This window comes from Antennarius striatus, chromosome 22 (assembly GCF_040054535.1).
Source record: "Antennarius striatus isolate MH-2024 chromosome 22, ASM4005453v1, whole genome shotgun sequence".
Lineage (NCBI taxonomy): Eukaryota > Metazoa > Chordata > Actinopteri > Lophiiformes > Antennariidae > Antennarius > Antennarius striatus.
In genome coordinates, this window is record NC_090797.1 from 8,879,031 (window position 1) to 8,901,571 (window position 22,541).

Here is a 22,541-nt window from a genome sequence, read left to right on the forward strand (position 1 = left end):
TACAAAACTGGAAGCATGAAATCATCCAGAAATATCTTGGAATGCTGAAACAGAGTTCCTTTCACTGGAACAGAGATCAATCCCAGCTCCTGAATGATAGTGGACTATTTATAGGCTGCATGTATTGCACAAGTGGCATCCTATTACTGTGCCTTGTGAGAATTCAGTGAGCGACCCATTCACTAATGTCTGGAGCAGTCATGTTTAGGTGCTTAATTCTAAAAACCTGTGGCCATGGAAGTGAGCCAAACACCTGAACTCAATGATTTGAAGAGCTGAGCAAATACTTTTGGCAATACTGTATAGTTTAATATTTGCTTTATCATTTTATAAAACATTGTCCCACTGCTGTTAAGATTAATTTAGCATAACATGAAATAAAAAGTGTCCAATCCACACTTTGTGTGCTTTGGACATATCCAGTCATTAAAGTGGAATAAAGCTCATTCTGCCACCATTAGTCCTGATGGGGGCGAAACCAAAACGATAAACTACTGTTAGAAAATATAACAAAATCAAATCAATTTTCTGAAATTTTATTTGCTAGGTTTGTTATTCCTGTCTGACAGTAAACAGAAAACATCAGTTCTTACAACGTGTGATTAATTGAGGAGACAGACTAATCGCCAATGAAGTCACCTGAAAATGAGGCAAAATTCAGCTTCTTGCATTGTGATGAGAGAATTGACAACGGCATCCCACACTGAGCAAAATCATTTAATCATAATTCTTAGAAAAACATTTCCAGGGAGTTCAAAATGAAGCCTTTTCACTGGGAACATACAGTGGCTGCAACCATTTCAAAGATATTTTAGAAACCATGAAAAACAAAAGAGCCAGCGTGCAGAGTTCCCTCCCATCGCGACAGAAGCCAAACATAGAGCTGCAGATGCTCAGTGTCTGTGAAGATGTTTATTACTTCAGCACCCAAGATTAAAAAGGTAGGAAGTATCTGTTAGCAGAAATCTGGCCATGCACTGGCATTACGGCTTCTGAACGCCATCGGTAGCAGTTATAATTTACTTAAGTCGAGCATTAAAGTAGTGAGGCTCCAGGCTGGAGCTTCAAAAATGAAAGTATATGAGTGGTTTCCACATTCGCTTCCTCATCAACACTGTAGGTGCGGTTCGACTCAGTGGCAGCTTAAATAAAAGTCTAACTGATTGACAGTCGTCTTTTCATATTGTGTAAAATGAGTCCATAGGCTACCCGAGAAAAAATACGCCAAACAGAAACCCGTTGACTTGCTTACAACATCTTTCCTGTAGTTGATGGTGGAAAAGTATCAGTGATCCTCGCAAGCTGTGAGTGGTGCATTGTGGGTAATACAGTAGCATTTGGCATCCCTCAAAGCTGCTCTGAGACAACCAGGTGTTGAGGAGGCTCTGTTCCGTCATTTCTCTGAAGGAGGACTTACTAGCAGTGTGTGTGTATGTGTGTGTATGTGTGTGTATGTGTGTGTGTGTTTGTTTTCTGAGGGGTGGTGTCAGTAGTCGTCTCCGCGGCTCACTACCTCCTTGCAGGTGGGCCTGAGCAGGATGGTGTGCTCGAACTGAGCCGTGTAGCAGCCCTTGGTGTCGCAGAGGGGGGGGTAGGGGTCCACGATACCCAGGTCACACAGGTTCTTCAAGGCCATCAGGTATTTACTCTCCCCCAGACGGTCTAGCCAGCGCCGGCAGAACGCCAGCGTGCCGAAGTTCTCATTGATGACGTTCAGCAGGTGCTTCGCTCTGGGCAGCCTGGGGAGGAAACGTTACGTCACAACAGAAATGATCTACAGGGGTTGCATCAGATGTATAACTTAGTGCGCAGGAATACATCGAGCAAACAAATGGAGTCTTACCTGATGGGGACGTGGCCAACGTCAAAGTTTTTCATGTAGTGTGAGCATTCCATGTCGTCGTGAACCACACCTTTACCGGTGCTGCCGAACGTCTCAATGGCGTAAACCTCTCCTTCCTGCAAACACAGTCGGTCGCCGGACCACGACTGAGTGTGAAACGCACTTCGAGAAAGTGTGTAATATCGAGGCCTTGAGAAGCGTTACTTTATTCTCTGACAGAAAGTGATGAAGATGCAAAGATCTGAGCCGTAACATTTCATATTTATGACATGGGTCATGATGAACTCACCTCCATTTTTGTCGCTTCTCCTCCTTTAACGATGGGCACAGTCTTGCCTGCATGAATTCTGTATTGACCGATCGAATGACCGTTCAAGTTTCGGATTGGCTTTACTGGAGCAGAAGAAAACAAGGCAGTCAGACACGGCGACATCCCTGAATTCAACATTTTAGCCTGACCTACACATTTTTGTGCCTCTTGCTTCCTGAAAATGTCGCTTTTTGTTTTGTGATTAAATCTTATCCGGTTCCCGAAATATGTGCAAAAAAATTGCAAAAATTGATTTTTGACCTTGACCTAGTTTTCTCAAGGTCAAGGTTATCATCTCATTTTCATCCCCTTTGCCCCCCTCCCCGAGTAATGTGCTTTTTCTTTTATCTTTCTATCTTCAACGGTTGTGAAGATATTTGGTGGACAGACGGACGAACACACAAACACTGACAATTACAATACATCACTGCTTAGCGGGATGTAATGTTTCAGAAATTAAAATGACCCCCTATAATTAGGAAAAAAATGGAGCTCTGCATGCCAGAACTAACACCATGAAGGAAAAGCGGTTTAAATACTTCATGTATTCCTTGTACTGCAAATTAACATCTGAGATACTGTACAGTCAAATTTTGCAGCATCAATAATTCAACAAAATACCTCTGGTTTTTGGAATGTTAAAGCACTTTGACATTCAATAACTGTAACCAAAGCATCAGCATCAGCGAATCTCAGCAGTCAGGAGGATCTACCTTGGTACGTCTTGCCATCGAGCTCAACCTCGTAGGACTCCATCACTTCTTGGATCGCCTCTCCAACATCACAAAGACGCACATCTATACCGGCATTCTGAGAGAAAAAAAAAGGAAATCATTAACTCCAGATAAAACACATCAGAGCGAGAGGGAGGGGTGTGTGTGTGTGTGTGGCAGTCATACTTTGATCCCGGTGTTGGTGGCGTCTCTCACAGCCTCCAGCAGTTTGTCATACTTTGGATTAAACGTGACAGTGAAGGCACAGTCAATAATTCGCCCTGTAAAGCAGAACATTTTTAAGTTAACGTACACGTCTGCATTAAATCTAAAACACTTCAGTACGACTGATGGTCCATCACTGCTAAGCCTACGGAGTTTTACTTCATACAGAAAATAATGTGAATCCTTTAGCAACACGGAGTGGACCTCTGACTATCCATTATGGACACAAAGTGGGTCTTAAATGCATCGCTTTTAAACAAAACTACAAATGTTGCTGAACCGTGGGTTACCGTTGATGTGCGTGCCAAAGTCTATCTTGCAGACGTCATCGTACTGCAAGACGGTGGTGTCCCCGGCGTTGGGAGTGTAGTGGGCAGCGCAATGGTTGAGGGAGCAGCCGGTGGGGAAGGCCAGGCCGGCGTTCAGCTTGTTCTCATTGATCAGCTTACGAGAACAGTCCTCCAACCGCTCACTGGGGGAGGAGTGAAGATTAAGGTTAAAGTGGATAGTTAGCTAAAAACAAACTTAGCTTAAATGTTTACATTCCAGTATGTGGAATTAGCCATTAGCAACAGTCGTCAAACTGTCAATATGTGTTTAAACACTTTTACCTGGAGGATAATGACAATGAAAAAACAGGATTCTAAGTGAAGTTTGGATCCCGTAGTAAGAATAATTTTCTACCAGTCCTATTTCCATTTCCTAAAGGTTGAGACATTTTTTCAGTCCCTGTTCTCTTCACCTGAACCACATAAGCATGAACAGGATAATACTGATGGGGGTGACAGCAGCAGCAATATAGACAGCCTCACCAGATTTCAATCATGGTCATGCCGGGTTTCATGAAGCTGCGGACGTGCCGGCGGACCTGTCTGTGGGCCTCCGCCGCCTGTCTGAAGTCGTTCCACACTTCCTCGTTGGCTTTATCCAGCACCCGCTTCTCCTCGTGGGTCGTACGCCATGCAGCGCTGCGACTGGGAAAAGAACACGCAAACATCTGTTCAGTCAGTAGGAACACCTTTAGGGTTAAACGTGAACAAGTTAAACAGGATACTCTTGACAAATAGCTTCAGACTTCTCAGGTCATGCAAATAATGACGTACATCAGTCAGGTGTTATAGCGCTTGTAAACAAAAGACAGAAAGAAAAAAAGAGGGTTAAGAGTCAAACAATACAAGAGCAAACAGAACGTATGTAGAGGAAGAAGAATGAAATGGATAAGTAAGAGTTAGGACTTGACACCGATCCTTAAACGTATGAAAGTACCAGTGATCTGTGGACAACAACCTGTGATCAGGAATCTGGTCTCCTGATATTTATAAAGATCTGATTGAGAATCAGAGAAACAAAAAAAAAGTATACAAAAGCCTTGACTGCTTGATAACAAAGCAAAAGACATTTGTGGGTGAAATCAAAGTCACAGAAACACCAGCAGATATTCTAGCTTTATGTAAACAGGTTTGAACCAATATTTCATGACATCTTGTCGTCTGCTTACCCATCTTGTGAGGGAGGGTATTCACACTCTTGTCCAACAGGGAACGCTCCATTAGGGTATAACTCAGAGATGGGCACAGACGGTGGATCACTTTGAGATTTGGCTGGAAGAACAAAGAGGCATTAAAGGGCATTAAAAGTCAGGGTATTAAAAGTCAGGGTATTAAAAGTCACACAATAAAACTTTGAAAAGCTGTGAACATGTCGTCAGCTTACGTCCTTTCTTCTTCTTTTTCTTCTTCTTCTTTTTCCCTGCAGCATTTTCTCCATCATCTCCATCTACAAGTGAAGGTGTTATGATTGAAACAACTACAACGTATGAAGTTTACACATGATGTGGTGATGTAGTTTCATTTAGAAAATAGGTTCGCACCTTCCTCGCCATCCTCTTCTTTCTCCTTATCTTCTATCGCCTGCTTCTCCAGCTGTTTCGTCACTTCGACCACACCATCAGCCTCTGCATCAGGACCTGCAGCATCGACAAAACAACAATCTGAAGGCATGTATAAGTAGAATCTGCAAGACTGCAGGGAAATGTCGGAACTGAACACGAGCAATAATATTGTAACTAATGATATTATCTATCAATAAAAAATACCATTTTATGATACTTGTGCTGGATAAGAAGTAAAACAAGGACTATGGGTTACTCTTTTATTACAGGATATGGAATGTTGACTTAAAATAGTCAAACTAATTGATGCTAAAATTTGTTGCTTGATGCAAAAGGGGGGAAAAATATTTTCCAAGACTGATCAACAAGAACAAAAATATCCAAGTTCATTTACAAAGTTCATTATTATATATTAGGAACTGTACTATGCAACATACAAAATTACAATTACAATAGACACAACTCTAATGTGAAAGATGGATAATGTATGGAGTGGTTATAGCAACAAAAGGTACTTGCAGATCTAATAAAACTAATATTCGTGTACCTCTCCACTTGTTCTCCTCCCACTGATCCAGAATAGAAAGAAGAAACTACAACTAGGGGACCACACAATCTGTGATAGAAGTAGTAGATTCCTGTATTCTAACCCTAACCCATCACACCATAAACGATAGGAAACTTGTTCAATAATCAGTCCTATCAGAGATCACTGCAACTTTGACAGATAAGACTGCTGTGACTTAGGTAAATGTGACTGAATTTAGACACACTTGATTCTTTTATTTACTCTCACATTCTAGACAGTTATGTGTTACAAAATGTTACCTGATGCCAAACAATGTGTCACTCAATTCCTAAAGCTGGAATATCATGCACCTTTCACAGGTAAACCTTTGAATGACTCTGAATCTCTATCTAAGGTACATATTGGTGTTACTGACTACAACTCTCTGCAGATCTGTACTGACCTAATGCGCACTTCCCCCTCTAAATATATATTTTAAACTCATATGGTAAATTATATTCTGGATCATGAGTTGTTCATGTCTAATTACACTTATCTGACCTATTATCATTATTCATCATACTATCCTTAGCTGTAAGTTACAAAGGCCTAATCTACCGATGTTGAAAAAGTAACTTGAATCGAAAGATCATTAACTCTTCCATGGCATCCCAGCCCTAAACAAAATGTCATCAAAATCATCTGTTGTCTTTCAGATTTCTTATACACAACTTATTACACAACTTCCTTAATGCTGGGGCCATCAAAATGTTTAAAGTTTAACCCTTCACACAAATCAGGTCCCATAAATAAAAGACCCAACTTATATCCATTTAGTTAAACATTTTGAAAATACACCTCCCACAATTCTGGATAAAAACAAAAAAAATGTGTTCATCCCAGGTTTTTAATGTGTAGAACTCATTGAGGGTAGGAACCACACTTTAGGTAACCACAAAAACAATCAGTGACATTTCCACGATCCAGTTCTATAGTAACAACAGTATTTACCTTAATATCATGTACATGACACACTATTTGCACGACTAAGCCACTTTAAAATATCCCCTCTGGTGTTGTGTGAGATGAGGCGTTTTGGCCGTAGATACAATATTTGAAGAAAGTTAATGAGATTAGCAATGAATGTGGAAAACAAACAACAAACAACATGTGTCGTTGTTTTTAATCTATTGAAGCATTTAAATTTGGATCTTCTTCACTTACATAATAACTAGCAAAAGAGAAATTACGAAAGGGTACAACTTGGATTTGGCTCAGCGCGTCCGTAAAGCAAACAGCTACCAGAAAGAACGCATCGAATACTTCGTGTATTTTCTCCGAGAATTAATTAATACTTATTCAACTGTGTTCACTGACATTTATTATTGACGTTGTTCTGGTTTAAGAGTGTGTTGTGAGGCCTGACAGGGGCAACAGCAACACAGCCCATACTGCTCTCGACCCGCATGGTTAATGACAGTCACCGTCAATCCACACATTTCAACCACATTTCCGTCAAGACTTTCAAAATAAACATCCAATTTCATAAGATCCAAAACGTGTCAAAACTACAAATTGACGGTCAAACTGAACACCACATAAGTTGCAAACGTTTCATTAACGACTTACAATTCGCAAAAAAGCAAGATCACTTTAATATACTTTCTACACCATCAACTTCTTCCAGCAGCATGACCCAAAACCTAATGGACCAGTTTAAATGCTACATTTTTTTGGAATTATCTGTTTCAAAGATTTCAAGCTGCACATCACTTTACAGAGGATTCTGTTACTGTGATGAACTTTTCATAAGTGTATCCTAGTAAAGCAGTATTACATTTAACTAAAACACCAACTTCACTTACTATTACTTTATTACATACTGCAGTTGGAATGTATTTTATCAGTAAAATACACCCGGCCAAACATAAAACATATAAATTTCAGTAACATTACCACTTAAATACACCTTACGTACTGGTCAATGCAATGTACCAAATAGGTATGGGTATTAAATAGGATAAGACTTGTGAATATTTATTTTGAAGGGATATTCCGTCACATCCGAGGTCGTCCTCGCTAACTCCGGCAACATGAGCGGCTCAGGTGGCCTGTTAGCAGATATACCAACAGTGTTGTCAGATAGTAAGAAACGGATTGAGTAAGTCATACCTGTCGTTGCAGTCTTGTTCTTCTTCTTCTTTCTCTTCTTCTTTTTCGCCGCGTCCTCCACGATGTCGACCTCCTCTCTGTCCTCCATCTCCCCGTTCAGGACTGGTTTCTGGTCTGCAAGCTGCTCCACTACCACGTCCGCCATGATCGCAGGCACTGCTGGAAAAGGAAGCGCGAGGGAGTGTGGGAGTGCTGTGTGTGATGCTGCCTTCAGGGACACTCGGTGTTTATTAAACTTTTTTTTTAAAAATCAATAATATTCTTCATATTATTTTTCTTCTTAATATTATTTGTTACTTTAGGATTTGAAACTTTTCTTATTTTAATATTAACATTAATTACATTTACTATATTAAAATAAATATATATTAAATATGTAAATAAATATAATGTAAAATAAATATATAAAACTATGTTGTGGATACAGGAACATAAAAAAAGCACGCACTGTTATAATCTAGACCTTAAATTAGGGTATCACACTTATGTTATAATGCAGGCCATAGATAGAAGATATATTAATCCCGGAGGAAATTGCACATATCCAGGATTAATAGTTTAAATAACATAGTTTACCCAATTACCCAATCATTTAAGGTTATATTATATTTTATTAAACATTAAAACATTAAGGTAAAATGTAGCTTTGGTCTTTGGCGTGTGTTTGTGTGTGTTTCTTGTGTTTTTACTTACGTTGCTTTCATAAATGAGAGTCCAGTAAACGGTTTTCAGATATCAGAGGTTACCAGAGGTACTTAAATGCAGCATATAGTAAAACATGCTGAATCAGCTAAACGGCAGCTTGTGCATTCAGTTATGTATTCAGTACATAACTGTGGTGATGGACAGGTGAAGCTTCATAAAGCTTTGGAGGCTTTCATCTCCTTGGTTCGCTCCAGCGCTGTTGGACGCAAAAAAAAAAAAAAAATCAGTTGGCATGACTTTCAAGTGTGGCATTTTGCAGAAAGCCTATGATTAAAAATAAAGTATGCAAAACATTTATATCTAGTGATGGCAGTACACTTTGTGTGTGTACACACACACACACACACACACACACACACACACACACACACACACACACACACACACGACTCATCCAAATTGAAATGCAATCTTTAATGTAGAAAGAATTACAGTGATCTTAAAGATCTTAAAGAGTTAATTAGTTATTACACTGAATGTACATCTAACTAATAATTAACATATAATTAAATTAAATACTTTGTTCTTTTTTTTATTTTACGAAACACTCCCTGTTATGGTAGTGACAGTACTGCTTGGTCATAACCACATGATTATGTTTGCAAAGATGTATTATATCCCCTCAACCATATTGTTTATCATTAACTCATAATTTGCCTTACAATTTGAATTTCACAAACACAAATGTTTATAATCAATAAAATGAGGTCACTTACTATCTTACATTACCTCAACATCGCAGCACATCTACTGCAACATGGCATTAAAGCATCTAACATGTTTTGTACTTGAAAGTGCATTAAACAACAAAAATATAGAACATTAATAATCCAGTTATTCACATACTGATATGATAACCTATAACAGCTCCTTCTTGCTGCACCTCCAATGAGCAATTTATAAAGGGGACGGTGCCTAGCTCAAGGGCGCCTTGGCAGTGCTCGGGAGGTGAACTGGCACCTCCCACCGTCAGTTCACACTCACGGGTCTTGAACCACCGACCCTCCGGTCCCCAGTCCAAGACATAGTGGACTGAGCATTATATTCATGTTTTATTATATCACACACTAGCGGGAACCTGTGGAAATTCCAGGATAAAACAATAATATCAGACTTCATACCAAACATATGAAAACAAATGTATTGGTACATTTGTTTTTATATGTTAGTGGGTGGACACACTGTCACCAACTCCACCCACTACCTGTGGGTAGTGGGTGGAGACTTTCAAGTGAGCTTATTCAAATATTTAGGTGGGGTATATACAGTAGGTTTGTGTATGAGCTCCTGTCCCAAGCACCTGTAGTAGGAACAGGGTCCACCAGCAGATGGCGCTGCTCAAACGGGGTCAACTGCAACAGTCACTGGTAAAGTTTTGTGGTTGATTATATTTAGAAGGAATTGATGCAGGTCATTGTGTTCATGCTACACCCAGAAAAGCCCTTTTCAGTCTTCAGGTGGATTGAAGTATTTTTGCTGGTATTATAATACCAAACTCCAATGTCTGAACCAGAATTATACCACACTGAATTTTGTTTTAAATGGATTTAAGTACAAGACAGAGTAACTTAAATATATTAGCCTACTACATCGGTTGTGATGCAAGTCTCCAAAATCATGAATGCCTTCAAATATGAGCACCAGCTGTTGTGTTTGAGACAAATGGAGTGTCCCAAAAAACATATCAAGTAACTTGACAAACTGGTTTTTTAACCCCACACAGTGACTCTCAGGTGTCAGAAATGACTTTGAAGATACAACAAACCCTTCCACCATGGTATTTTATTTCACACTGAAAAATGCAGGAGGGATCAGAACAAGGCAGACAGGACAAACAAGGAAGGTGGAGGAAGTGGTGTACGCGTACATCAGGGTTGTATGGCAACTTCATATGTAACATTTAAGTACAGATTGCGGTCACACTAGAGATAATCAGCCTCTTCATTATTACTATACCTGTACAGGTATTTAACTATGAACCTCACAGCAGTACAGTTCAATGAATTTCAAGTGTTGAGTCATAAACAAATTTCCATTAGCTTTCAGTTCTGATGTAAGGACAGACATTGAAAAAAAGGATGGCTTCATTAACTGTTCTTAACACAATAGTGTTCGATCAATCAATCAACCTTTATTTGTATAGCGCTTAATCACATCAGCAGACATTTCAAAGGGCTTTAACAGACAGACAAATCCAACAGGACTCCTATTCTTGCTCTGGAGTCTAACTAACTCCTCTCTCACTGCAGCTTGTAAAACCAGCAGACGTCGTGTTGCCGTTTGGTCGATTTGAATAAGGCAGAATCACGCGGGTGAGTCCCGTGACCAGAAACTCGCACGAGAACAAAATGTGATGGCTATATCTGAGTTTGAAATTTAAGTGGAGAAGTGGAAAAATTGTCAATATTTTTTTTGGGTTGAAGTGCTTTTAAAGCTTGCGTCCCAGGGACACACGCTGTGTTGTATTGTATGTCATTTGAAAGAGCAGCTGTGTTACAGTTACCCCGTATTGTGTCATCAATGAAGAAATGGATAAAAATAAAGTGCAGACAGTAAAAAATAGCATATTTCTTTCTCTTCTTACAGCGCAATCCAGATTTAATGTCCGGATGATTCACCCTGCTGGTTGTGTTCAGATGGAAAGCAAAGCCAAGTTTCACCTCATGTCACTTGTGCAAATTCACCACATCAAGAACAACTCAATTAGTCAAGTAATGTAGTTAATTTAGATAAAAAGTGTAGCCCCTGAAATTATGAAAATTGTACATTAATATTTTTGACGGGGAACTTATTTTAATGACTTTTTTCTGCTGTGTTCCGCTGCCAATAATTAGATTAGTTGATTTCTGAATGCAGGATTGATAGAGAATTATTATATTTTGGTAAGCTTTAGCTCCTTGTATCTAAATGTCTGAATACTTCTTATCACGTATCGCAGACCTTGCATTAGCTGTTCCATTGCTAACAAGACAACTGTGTACATCTAAAAAGCCGTAATGATGTCAAAACATAAAAACTTGTAATTGTATTATCATGGCATCTGTAGAAAACAAGATTAGATCAGATTTAATCATGTGCAATATTATTGATAATATCAATATTGAACTGTTGTCAATAACAACATGTTCCAACTTGCTACCCAATATTTTCTGACTACATTTTCCTTCAATCTCTCCAGATTTAAATTGCCTCACTTCTCTGATCAAACTGATTTATAATAAAAGTACATTAAAAAAAGGAATCAAACACATTATTCCACTTTCTCACTTTCTTTATGTAGGCCAATTTGTTTTTTTTTTACAATCTTTGTTTCCACATTTAAATGAGTATGAATTATATACACTATGCGGATGTCACCAAACTGTAAATATTCCAGCCTCCTGACCTCAACACTGTAAGGTCATGTTTGTATTAGTGGTTCTGATACCTGAGTTTTAACAGCAGGAGAGCAGTAAGAAATGTACGTGAACATGGACGGATGATGGAGAGTGGCGTAAATTTGAGACACAGTAACTACCAGAAACAGCTGAGATGTAACACAAGACTCACTGATAAAAGACACCCAGCCAATCAGACAGAAACAGTCTTTGCTCAGTGCTTGGTTAAAGCAGCAAATTTAATTTAGTATTTCAAGGATTTGGCTTGCTCTCTTCTTCCTTCTCTTCCTCTTCTCCGAATGTCTGCTCCTCCATGTTGATGAGTGAGTGTGACCGCGCCGCCACCTGAGCGGCGAGAGCAGAGCTGAAGCTGAGCACTTCCGGCCCGTGGATCTCTGTCAGTCTGTCCATCAAAGAGACGGCGAGGACTTTAGGGTTCAGGAAGCAATCTAGACCGTTTTGCTCCTCCCCCTCCTCCAGGACGCCCTCGTATTGGTGGAGCTCGGATGCTCCTCCCCCTCCTCTTCTAGAGACTGAATTTCCACCCAGGCCACCTTCTTTCACTTCTAGGCCACAGCTGAACTCAGTCACCGGCTCTAGCGAGGGGTCAGGCCTCGCCCTGGCATCGCTTCCTTTCTCTTCCTGCCCTCGGTTTCCTGCAGTGCTCTGCAAAATGTGGTTTCCTTCTTCTTCGTCACTTTCTACTGACCCAAGAGAAGCCGCAGAGTCCAACTGATTCGTGGGAGGATCCGTGCACTCACTGCGCTCTGAAGACATCACCGCAGCTGCAAGAAAGAAGGAATAAATAACTTATGAGTGACATATTTAGATCCAGTTTTAACTTTGAGGTTACAAATTCAAATCATCTTTGAAAATGTTTAAAAGGCTCATTTTTTTCAGTTTACTAATCTTTTAATTTATCAATTAATTTAAAAAAATGTAGGCCGTAAGGAAAGTGAAAAGTCTTCAAAGTGCTGACAGATTTATGGTTATTTACCAGAAGTCAATAATTATCTTTCATAGGGAACCCCATGGGTCATTTATGAACAAAAACTGTTAAATACCTTCTGGTTGAAGCTCCTGAAATGAAACAATTTGAGCTTCTCACCAAAATAAATATGAACTAAACATTTATGAGTTTTTTAAGTCCACTTGGGCTGAGGACTGGAGGGTGGCCGTTTCATGACCAAAAATTTTGAAGCATGAACTGGCAGTTGTAGAGTTGCCAGTTTATCACCAGAGCACTGCCAAGGTGCCCTTGAGCAAGGCACTGTCCCCCAAAAACTTGCTCCTTGGGTGCCATACAAGGTAGCTGCCCTCATGCCTACATGCAGGCAGATTAATATCGTTTTCACATCCAGTGTTTTTGTCTGTGCCCAGGCCTGGCAATTAATAGTTGATGCATGATAGCAGCTTCACATACTGCCTCACCTTAAAAATATAGGAAACACCAGCATCAACTACAGGAGAGACGTAACAGGGTCATTTCAGACCTTGGTCATTGAAGAGCAGCTGCTTCCTTTTCATCCTCTCCCCCTCTGACGCACGAAAGCCCAGCACAGCTTTTAGCTCCGACAGGACGCGACGGGACTCCTCCCTCTCCCGCCGCTGCCGCTCCCGGTCCTCTGGTGACAACACGTCAGACCAAGACCCCACGCCTTCAGCGTCAGAGTCCGAGTCGGACACGTAGGCCTCCCATTCCTGGATGGGCGTGAGGTCACAGAATAGGAGGACATGTGATGAAGAATGAGTGAAACAGGAAATTGGTGTCGTTTTAAGGCCACACTAAAGCCAAAATCCATGAATTGTGATGTACTGACAGTACAATTAAATATGTACATAAGTGTAAATTCGAAGAACAACATGAGACGTGAGGATAACATCTCACCAGCTCCTCTGGCACAGGGTCTCTGTCTAGGATCAATGGGTAGGATGGAGGAGAGGCAGGAAACTCGGGTACAGGGGGGCAAAACTCCTCTGGGCTCTCAGCATTACCTGCAGAAATGGTGTGGACTCACGTTAGTGCAACAGAGCACAGATAACCTCATTATCTTGGTGAACACGCCGCTCTGGTTGATCCGTTTCATGTCCAACTCTTAAAAGAAGCTGCTTTCTCTGTGATGAGCAATAATCTTGCATCAAGTTAAGGAATAAGGAAGTCTGCACCAAAATTAGTCCTCATCCAGATGTGGAACACAATAAATCACTAAAGGGGGAGTTTCCTGTCTTGCGTGCGTAGTACTGTGATGATACATACAGGATGGCTGCAAATCAGCACAGAACCTATGATATCAGTATACTACTTAAGTTAGAATAAAATAGCAAGAGAATATAAAGCACATGTAAAGATTAATAAGAACAGTTACACATAGCACTGGGAAACGTGTTTCTGTTAAAAGCAACCTATAGAATGAATATTTATTGTTATTATACATAATTATTCTTACTAATGAAATTTGAAAAATGTGTTGCTGATAAAAATAAGGACCACTGCAGGAACATTAATATCAGTTTGGTTTGGCAGGGCTATGGGGGTTCACCTGAACAGGCGCCGGCCCGTTTCAGCATCCGCTCCACCTGGTTGACGGTGTCGTCCCAGCAACCGGCGCTGGCCTGCATGTGAGGCTGAAGGTGATGCAGCCGGTCACTGATGTCCTGGTAGCCCTCGAACGTCAGCTCTGCTGGTTCCTTGGACACCATGAGTTTCTCTAGGTCGTCCTCTAAGATAATCATCCTGACGATAACAAGGAATAGAAACTGAACAGATTGAAATTTTAAGCTCCAACATAAAGTGACAAGACCTTAATTATCGATGTTATAGTTAGGAATGAAAACCGTTCTGTCCCTGCGGGTGTCTCACTCGCTCAGCAGGGCTTTCAAGTGTAGCTGCAGGCTTCGGATGGAGGTGTGCAACGTGTTCAGCTCTCTGCACTTCTCCCCGACTCGTCCTGTTCTGTCAGAGCCCGTTGTCCTCAGCTGGTTCTCAAAGTGTCGGTGGAAGTCGTAGCTGCGTTGCACCTCACCGAGGCAGCTGGCCAGAGCGTGGTGTAGGGGATCGGTAACAGCAGCGATTGATTGATGTAGCAGTGGACAAGGAGGAGGAGGAAGGAAGGTGTCTCCTTTGGGCCCCCCGTCTTCTGACTCCTCTATTCTTTGCGGAGACAGGAGGAGAGCAAGTCGACGGAAACATTCAGAGCTTTGTCCCAACCACAGCTGGAACAGCATCTACAAGAGAAAACAACAAACACCAGCCCTCCGTTATATGAGCTCTACCATCCATTCAGATTTAGGCTGTTAGCTGTCACTTGTTTCAGTCCTTTTACATCATGAGCCAAACTGGGAAACATTCTGAATGCAAAGATTTTGTGTGGGATTGAATGGATTAAGACTGAGGTTTATGTCACATGTGACATGTGATTATAACCTCTTATGTCAGTATAGCCAAATATTAGGCTATTGATAGCAACTGGTTAGCATAGCTTAGTATAGTCTGTAAACAGGAAAATAGCTAAACTGGATTGTCCAGTGGAAACCAACTCACAGTACTTAAAAATGTACGTATTAAAAGTGCAAAAATCCTTTTGTCTGGTTAATGTACCAACAGGAAATCATTCTGTATATGGATTAAACAATGTAATATTGCAATTGCAAAAAAAAAGTTATTTTTGCAGCAACAGACGAATAAAGGGTTCTCCCCATTTCCAACTATGAATCTACGTATTTATGATTCAATCAAAGAAGGAATAAAAATCTACACTTTTGTCTCTCGGAAAACAAAACAAACAAATAGGTAAAACTATTCCAAAACCTCCTACCTTCAGGGCAGGCAGGCTGTAGTCGTCAGTCAGCTCCTGAGCCTGCTCGTCACCAAGGTGCTCGATACCGAGGCCGAGGCCAAGCTCTTTCAGAGGAACCGCGGACACGTAGTTGGTAACGTTATCGATCTCAGAGTTCAGAGGAAACGTAGGGACGGGCTAAGGACACGTCACGCTTCTGTGAAAATATGTGCAACTGTGTTTGCAATGTGAAAAATGACCTCAGATAAACCAAAATGAAAGCATTGCACATTAAGATGCAAAGAGCATGAAGATATATGTGAGCTATTGTTTTTATTCTCCAGATAAAGGATATGTCTTGAGCATGTGACACGTGGCTCTACGCGAGGATCTGAAGGCAGAGCGGAGCGCCCGGTACAGCGCCTTCCTCAAACCGATCAGCTGCTGGCCTCGTGGCATCGCCCCCGGCCCGGCCCTGCTAAAGGAGCTGGCCGCACTCACCCTGTCGAGCAAACTTGACAAGTGAAATGTGATACAACTGTGGAGATGTCCCAAAGAGGCAGGGGGGCAAACACACAACGACAAAGGACAACATGTCACTGAAGACAACACCAACGACCAGATGACAGGAGAACAAAAACATGTGACAAAGACAACATGATACACCATTAAATGAACACTTTGATATTTTGGAAAATCTGCAGCTGACCTCAAGTCTGTCCAACAAATAAGAAGCTGTAGCTACATACAGTTAGCAAAGCTTCGCTAAAAGACTGGTAGAAAAAGGAAACTGAACTGAAAGTATCTCGACACCTCACTAAATATAACATTCCATCTTTTTTTCAATTTTCTTTTATAAACTATAAATGGCAGGAGGATTTTATTAAACAAACGAATTGTTCGCATTTCAAATCAGCTGTTAGCTTTGGCTTTATATTTACCGGACAGATATGAAAGCAACATTCATATTCTCATCTAACTCAGGAAAATACAGGCAAGTTTATTCCGAAAATGTTGTACTACTTCTCAAAGTCTGTTACTGAAGTACTGCTATGCTACATAAATAGTGTTTCTGTGCAGACTGCTGGAATATAAATCAAGATGAGACAAACACAGAAAGAGAAACAACATGAGGAGAAAAGTGAACAAATAACCAACAAAGGATTGAACTGATTGAGCAACCTGGCACCAGATACCAACAGTTGGAGATATGATAGAAAATAAAAGTTCAGGCATTACATGATTGGATCACACGTATGTAAGTGGACATGAAACAAGCACACTTACAGGGTGAACCCTCTGGAGATGACTTCTGTCTCCTGCACCAGCCGCAATGCTTTTCTGGATAGTCCAGTCAGCGCCTTGCCGTTGTGGATTAGCGTCTGGAGCTGTGCGGCCCGATCATGAACAGCTCTCTGCATGTGGCCCTGTCTCCACAACATGATCCCTCTCAGACCCACCCAGCCCAGCAGCGCCATGGCCCACGGGGCGGCAGCCAGCGTCCACAGACCCTTAGGTGAGGAGTAGAGCCCCAGCAGCACTGCAACCAGGCCCACCAGCCCCGCCATATCCCTGAGAAAAGAGAACGTAGGTGTTGATAATGGTGAGCGAGAAGTTTGAAAGATGATTCTTTTATCTGTTGAATCAGTCTAGACAATAAGTTTTTCCCTTGGTCATCAATGGACCCATGTAGGGGATCCATTGATTCCGGGCTCACATCAATTAATAATCACATTAAAATATGGGACGATTTTTTTCCCGTTTTCACAGAATATGCAAAATTTGAGAAATATTTATCATTTCATGCTTACTTTTTGGGCATTTATATCCTTAATGTGTGAGAGTGACAACTGAAGAGGATGCAGGAAATGTGGTAAAGATTGGGAAGAAAAAATAAACCCAAGAGCCACTGGTGGAATAAAGGCCCACTGGAAGCAAGAGGACTGGAGAGTCTGCCCAACTTCTTCATATGAGCTGATTATTTTGTAAACTCACAATACCGCTCATTCCTAACATCTTACCATATGGACGGCCTGGCTAAGAGGCTAGGTCTGGGCAGGGTGCTCCTTTGGCTTGACGAGCCAGAGGCGGACGAGCCGAGGGTGAGGAGGCTGGGGTCTAACAGCTCGATCAGCTCCACGTCTTCTTGCAGCAGGACATCCTGGTCCAGAATCCACCCCACAGAGTACTGACCGAAGACACAGTCCTAGAACAGAAGAGATGATGCATGCTTAGAAATAAGAGATGCCTTAAAAAATAAAACTACCAAGTCAAGTTGCTTGCTTCTGCACCAGCTTATTGTTTCCCATTTACTTACCATCTGCTGGCCCAGCTTACGAGATGCAGACCCATGGTGAAATGGACTCAGTCTCCACAGGTCTTCAGCCAGCTTCCATAACTGGCCTCTCTGCAAATTACACAGTAGAGAAAGGTTATAATTCACCCAATTAAAAAAATCACTATCTTATGCTTCATGCAACCTATAAGGATCAGTTCAGTTGAAAAATCTTCTGGAGACAAATACTAAGCGAGTTACCTGGAAATCTGTCCCCCAGCTTGGGTTTATTTTCCACTAATCAGATTGTCCGTTAATTAACAAATGTGTTCACTAATACACATGCTCACATTTCAGAGGCGTATCCCTGGAGCCAGCCTCTTTCAGGCAACAACAAGTATAATGTGTGTTTGTAAAACCACTCATTCCCAGGCTTTGCATAGCTCTACTGCGGCACAGAAACCACATAATTGCGGTTTGCTGTATTGCATTTATACATTGTCAGTATCAATGAACCTCCTTTAATTGTTTCTTAACACACATTTTACAGACTGACACAGACAATTCTCTTACATTTTCATTAGACACAGGTACAACACAGAACCACAGTGTTTGGTTTCATTCCTTTCTTCCTACAAGTCATTCTCAGAGCTGTGTTATCCCTCTGTAAACACTGTGAGACATCCGGCCTCAACGTGACAGTGCCTCACGTTTCATTTTTAAAGCGTGATGCATTTCAGTGCATAACAAGTGAACTGGCTGTCTGAAATATGGCATGAGTATTAAAGGCCTGCCAAGAAATCCCAGCTGTCTAATACTACCTGATCATGAGTAGGACCGACCGTTTACAAATCTGCTTACGGCGTTCCATGGCATCTGTGAAAAACTTTGTTTAAAAAAAATGTGACTCATTTTGAAACATGTTTGCAGGCTGAGTATTAAATGACAAAGGTGACACACACATCGACTACACACTGCGAGACAGAGAAACAAGCATGCTGCAGATATTAGATTTGGAACTTCCTGTGACGTGTGCTCACTGCAGTTCATGGCAGAAACAAGAGGTCATTGATCCAGACCAGGGAGTCTGGGCTATGGTTTGCTGGGGAATTGGGTCCAGCACAAGCACTAATAACCTAAAGGGTGCGTCAATATTGATTAGTCACAGGAAAGCTTCAGGACCAGGAATTCACACAATATGGGTCAGCAGCCTCCAAATGACCATTTTCACTACTGTGTCTGCTTTGCAGCATCAGATAAGTTAATCCCAGCCCACGCTAAAGCAGAGATGATGGAAACCATGTCCCTGTTACATCACAAATGCATGATCTCAAAATTAAATCCTTGCGCTGCCAGATCATGCTCATCAGTATTCTCCTTCTGTCACAGAGACCACTGGGAGCTCTGCGACATGATGGAACAGACACAGCACAGACAAACCTAATCTATTGGTGACACATGCAGTAGTTTAAGGTAATACTTCAGAATACTGTTTGGCTTTCTAGCTAAGGTTAACACAAGATGCTTGATACAATGCTCATGACTGTCTGCCAACATCCAGAGGGTTAGCTAAGCTTTGCACAAAGTAAAGCTGTCCAAAGGTAACAAAATCCACCAAGTAGCTCCTCTAAAGCTCAATAATTAACAGATTACTTTTTGATTAATCCATACAAAAATGCATGTGCACAAATTACCAGTTGTGTATCTAAGGGAGCTTTTATGTGACTATTGATTGTTAAATGAACATAAAAATCAATAGTCAAATAACTGAATGAAATATTTAAAACATTTTTTTTCACACAAAATAACCAATGTGAAGTTTGAGTTTGAGCTCTGTTTGCACAAAGTTGAGCAAAATGATGTATAAGGGAGTAAAATCAACATGCATCCTAATCCAGTGATCACACACGTTGGCTGAAGCGCTTCAGTGGCTACAGGTAATTCTCCTAACTACATTTATGATCAATTACTTGCTTAAGAGACCAAAAAAAAGTCTAAAAAGGAACAAAACTATATTTTCCTCATATTTGACAATAGATATGTCTATTAATATAAATTGTTATTTATGTCAGGCAACTCAAATAAATATAAACTTTAGTTAGGTTTTAATTCACTAACCTCACTATTTTTTAACCCATCCTGTATTCACCAGGAACACAAGCATGAGAGCTGGGTTCATCTTGTTTAGGCTCTTACTGATAACGTAAAGAAACACAACTGTGTGTACGTGAACGGCTCCAGCTTTATCTGAGCGCCAGGAAGCTGGACACCATGGGATGATCCAATACTTTTCCTGTTTCATCCAAGTCCCTCATCCTCTCTGACTCCTTACAACAACACTGTACAACAGAGGAAGTATGACACATACGGAAAATTCCTGAATGAAGCCAACACACTACCGTTTCCCGTTGCGAGTGTGGAGGGAGACTGAAGAGAGGCTGAGTCATGTGATCATGAGCTCTCCAGGACACAAGACTCGTCTGAATGAATCACATCTCAAGTCAAACTAGTCAATGACAGTTGGTTGTAGCAAGTGTATTCAAAGTTTAAGTGTTCCTTTGATTGCAGTGCACAAAGACCCATTGAGAATAAATATAGACAAACCAGACGGACGTGTATACAATTTGCAAAAAGGATGCTCACAGACATGACAGCAGTGATGATCCCAGCACTGAAAACAACAGGATGAAACAGATGCAGCAGAGACATTTTCTTTCTGAAAAGGAAAGTTTTGTGAGAGGGCAAAGAAAAACATAAAATATATACCTGCAAATGTGTTTAGAAAGCCGCTTTCGCCATGTTTCAACAAACACTCAGCACAACTGGCCAAACAGCAACAGTGTGCCACTGCTTGGAATCAACAGTCAAATTTCTGACTGAGGTCAAACAATAAATGTACACACAGAGACAGACACAGACACACATGCACGCCCGCACGCAAACACACACAGACACACACACACAGACTTTGACCTGATGGGAAATTGGTTGACTGACAAGCACTGTACTCTCCTATCTGTTATAGATGAATGACTATTGATTAATCTAGTTTGGTGTCTAACACTTAAATGTATCAACAACTGATGTGCTTTCTTCCACTGATTAGTGGGAGAAAGCAAATAATTTCAGGAGAGAAGAGTCTTGGAGAAGGGAGACAAGTTTGTGTGAAATTTGTTTTCAGAATGGGATAAACTCACCAAAGTTTTCTGCTGAACTTTGTCGGCGGAGTTGAGATCTCCCTCTGATCCATCGTATTCGTCCTCCTGTGTTGCCGTTGGACATGCCTCAAAGTCTGTGTGCCCTAGATCATGCAGGTACTGGAAAAGAGGAGAGTTCTGTACAAAAAGAGCGAAATTTAGCAGGAGTCAAATAGGCAATGAATCATGAAAAAAAGTGTCACATAGTAGCAGAAGAGTGAAACCGGGCTAATTACACGATAGTAGGCTGATCTCACACTCGTCCAAATTTTGCCCCACTTTTCTCCAGGGTCAAACCAATGGTATGTGTTAAGAAAGGGGGGAAAATCATTGCTGATTCATAACAGCAAGTCTATTTTCCCTTAGGAATCATAAGCTAGCTAAAGTTGAACATCCACCATAAATCATAGACCCTCTCTCTCAGCTGCTTCTTTATTCTGGGAGAAATGCTGAAGTCTATATGCCTTTAATGTGAATCTGCAGCAAATCACCAGATTCTCTTGAATATGTCAGACTTTCCATGATTCTACCATTCCTGTAAACTGGGCTAAACGTAGACACAATCCTCATGCAAGGTAATAACCTTCTCATAAAGCTGTTAATACGATAGATTCTACTTTCTCCCCCAAGACAAAAGCCCACACCTATCCAGCCATTAAGTAAACCCAGCAAAGCTAAATGTCCCGTCCTAGAATATGTCCATAAGATGCATAACAATTTTCCCCTGCAGCTCCTCTCTAATCCTCTCTTGCTTAGACAACAGGTCTAGATGTGATGCTTCTGGAAAGCGTACAGGAGCATCTCTTTAAGAAATTTTGAAAAAATGGATTATGATAGCTGGTACAAAATTATTGTTTTCCTGACATGCATTTTCCAGATGTAGCTAGCTTGCCAGGGATTTCTTTCCCCTGAACCAACGCATTGGATCTGCTGATCCCAACCCCACTTAAAAATATAAGTCTATGAATGATAACACTGCAAAAATAAATAAATAAATAAATAAATAAATAAATGCGTACACTGATGCTGCTTAGCCTCTCTCATGATAACGAAAGCTGAAGGCTGCTGTCAGTGGGCTAAAACACGAACTAGCTTGCTACAATATTTGTTTAAGTTAGCCGAGTAGGGCACTAAATAACATTGCCTCAGAACTCGGGAGGTATGACAAAGCATCAGTTACAAAATTTAGATAAAAACAGAAGCTATAATACGTACCTCAAATACAACATCTTCATCAAACTCCTCCGTCATTGCTCTCCGCCATCTACACGCAGCCCGTTTTGCATTATCAAGTTACAGGCAACAGCAGCAGGTTGGAACACTCGTCGGTAACTTGGTGTGTTAGCCTGATGCTAAACTTCAGGGAAAGCCACATTTCCCATGATCCTTGCCTTCGTCCGCGGCTTCCTCGCATGCATGACGCAAGGCGTTCGTGTTAGTTAGTGCGCCCCGTGTGGCCGTGAGAGGAAGTGGTCCTACCGTCTGGAAAGCTACAAGGAACTTTTCTGTAAAGGAAACCAAATCGTCCAGCGCAATAACGGAAATGTAC

General features: G+C 41.1%; 2 protein-coding genes across 4 annotated transcripts; both read right to left on the bottom strand.

The window, feature by feature from the left end:
* Positions 1–520: 520 nt before the first annotated feature.
* Positions 521–7,846, bottom strand: LOC137589029 (methionine aminopeptidase 2-like). The gene is made up of 11 exons (XM_068306413.1): positions 7,663–7,846; positions 4,962–5,057; positions 4,805–4,867; positions 4,590–4,692; positions 3,904–4,065; positions 3,382–3,563; positions 3,053–3,147; positions 2,867–2,963; positions 2,133–2,236; positions 1,844–1,959; positions 521–1,739 (listed from the first exon to the last, which is right to left on the bottom strand). Exons 1-11 carry the CDS (start codon positions 7,805–7,807, stop codon positions 1,487–1,489), a joined length of 1,416 nt encoding a protein of 471 aa, XP_068162514.1. The 5' UTR covers positions 7,808–7,846; the 3' UTR covers positions 521–1,486.
* A 2,637-nt stretch (positions 7,847–10,483) lies between these two features.
* On the bottom strand, positions 10,484–22,421 carry vezt (vezatin, adherens junctions transmembrane protein). Of its 3 annotated transcripts, none has more exons than XM_068306412.1 (12): positions 22,208–22,421; positions 20,993–21,112; positions 17,838–17,927; positions 17,542–17,726; positions 16,808–17,092; positions 15,876–16,034; positions 15,560–15,707; positions 14,605–14,969; positions 14,285–14,478; positions 13,633–13,739; positions 13,238–13,445; positions 10,484–12,529 (listed from the first exon to the last, which is right to left on the bottom strand). In XM_068306412.1, the coding sequence occupies exons 1-12, from the start codon at positions 22,241–22,243 to the stop codon at positions 11,997–11,999; spliced, it is 2,430 nt and encodes an 809-aa protein (XP_068162513.1). In that variant the 5' UTR covers positions 22,244–22,421; the 3' UTR covers positions 10,484–11,996. The 3 variants fall into 3 exon arrangements, with proteins under 3 accessions (XP_068162513.1, XP_068162512.1, XP_068162511.1); XM_068306411.1 differs by having other exon boundaries at positions 15,876–16,022; positions 20,993–21,130; XM_068306410.1 differs by having other exon boundaries at positions 20,993–21,130.
* Between the last annotated feature and the right edge of the window lie 120 nt (positions 22,422–22,541).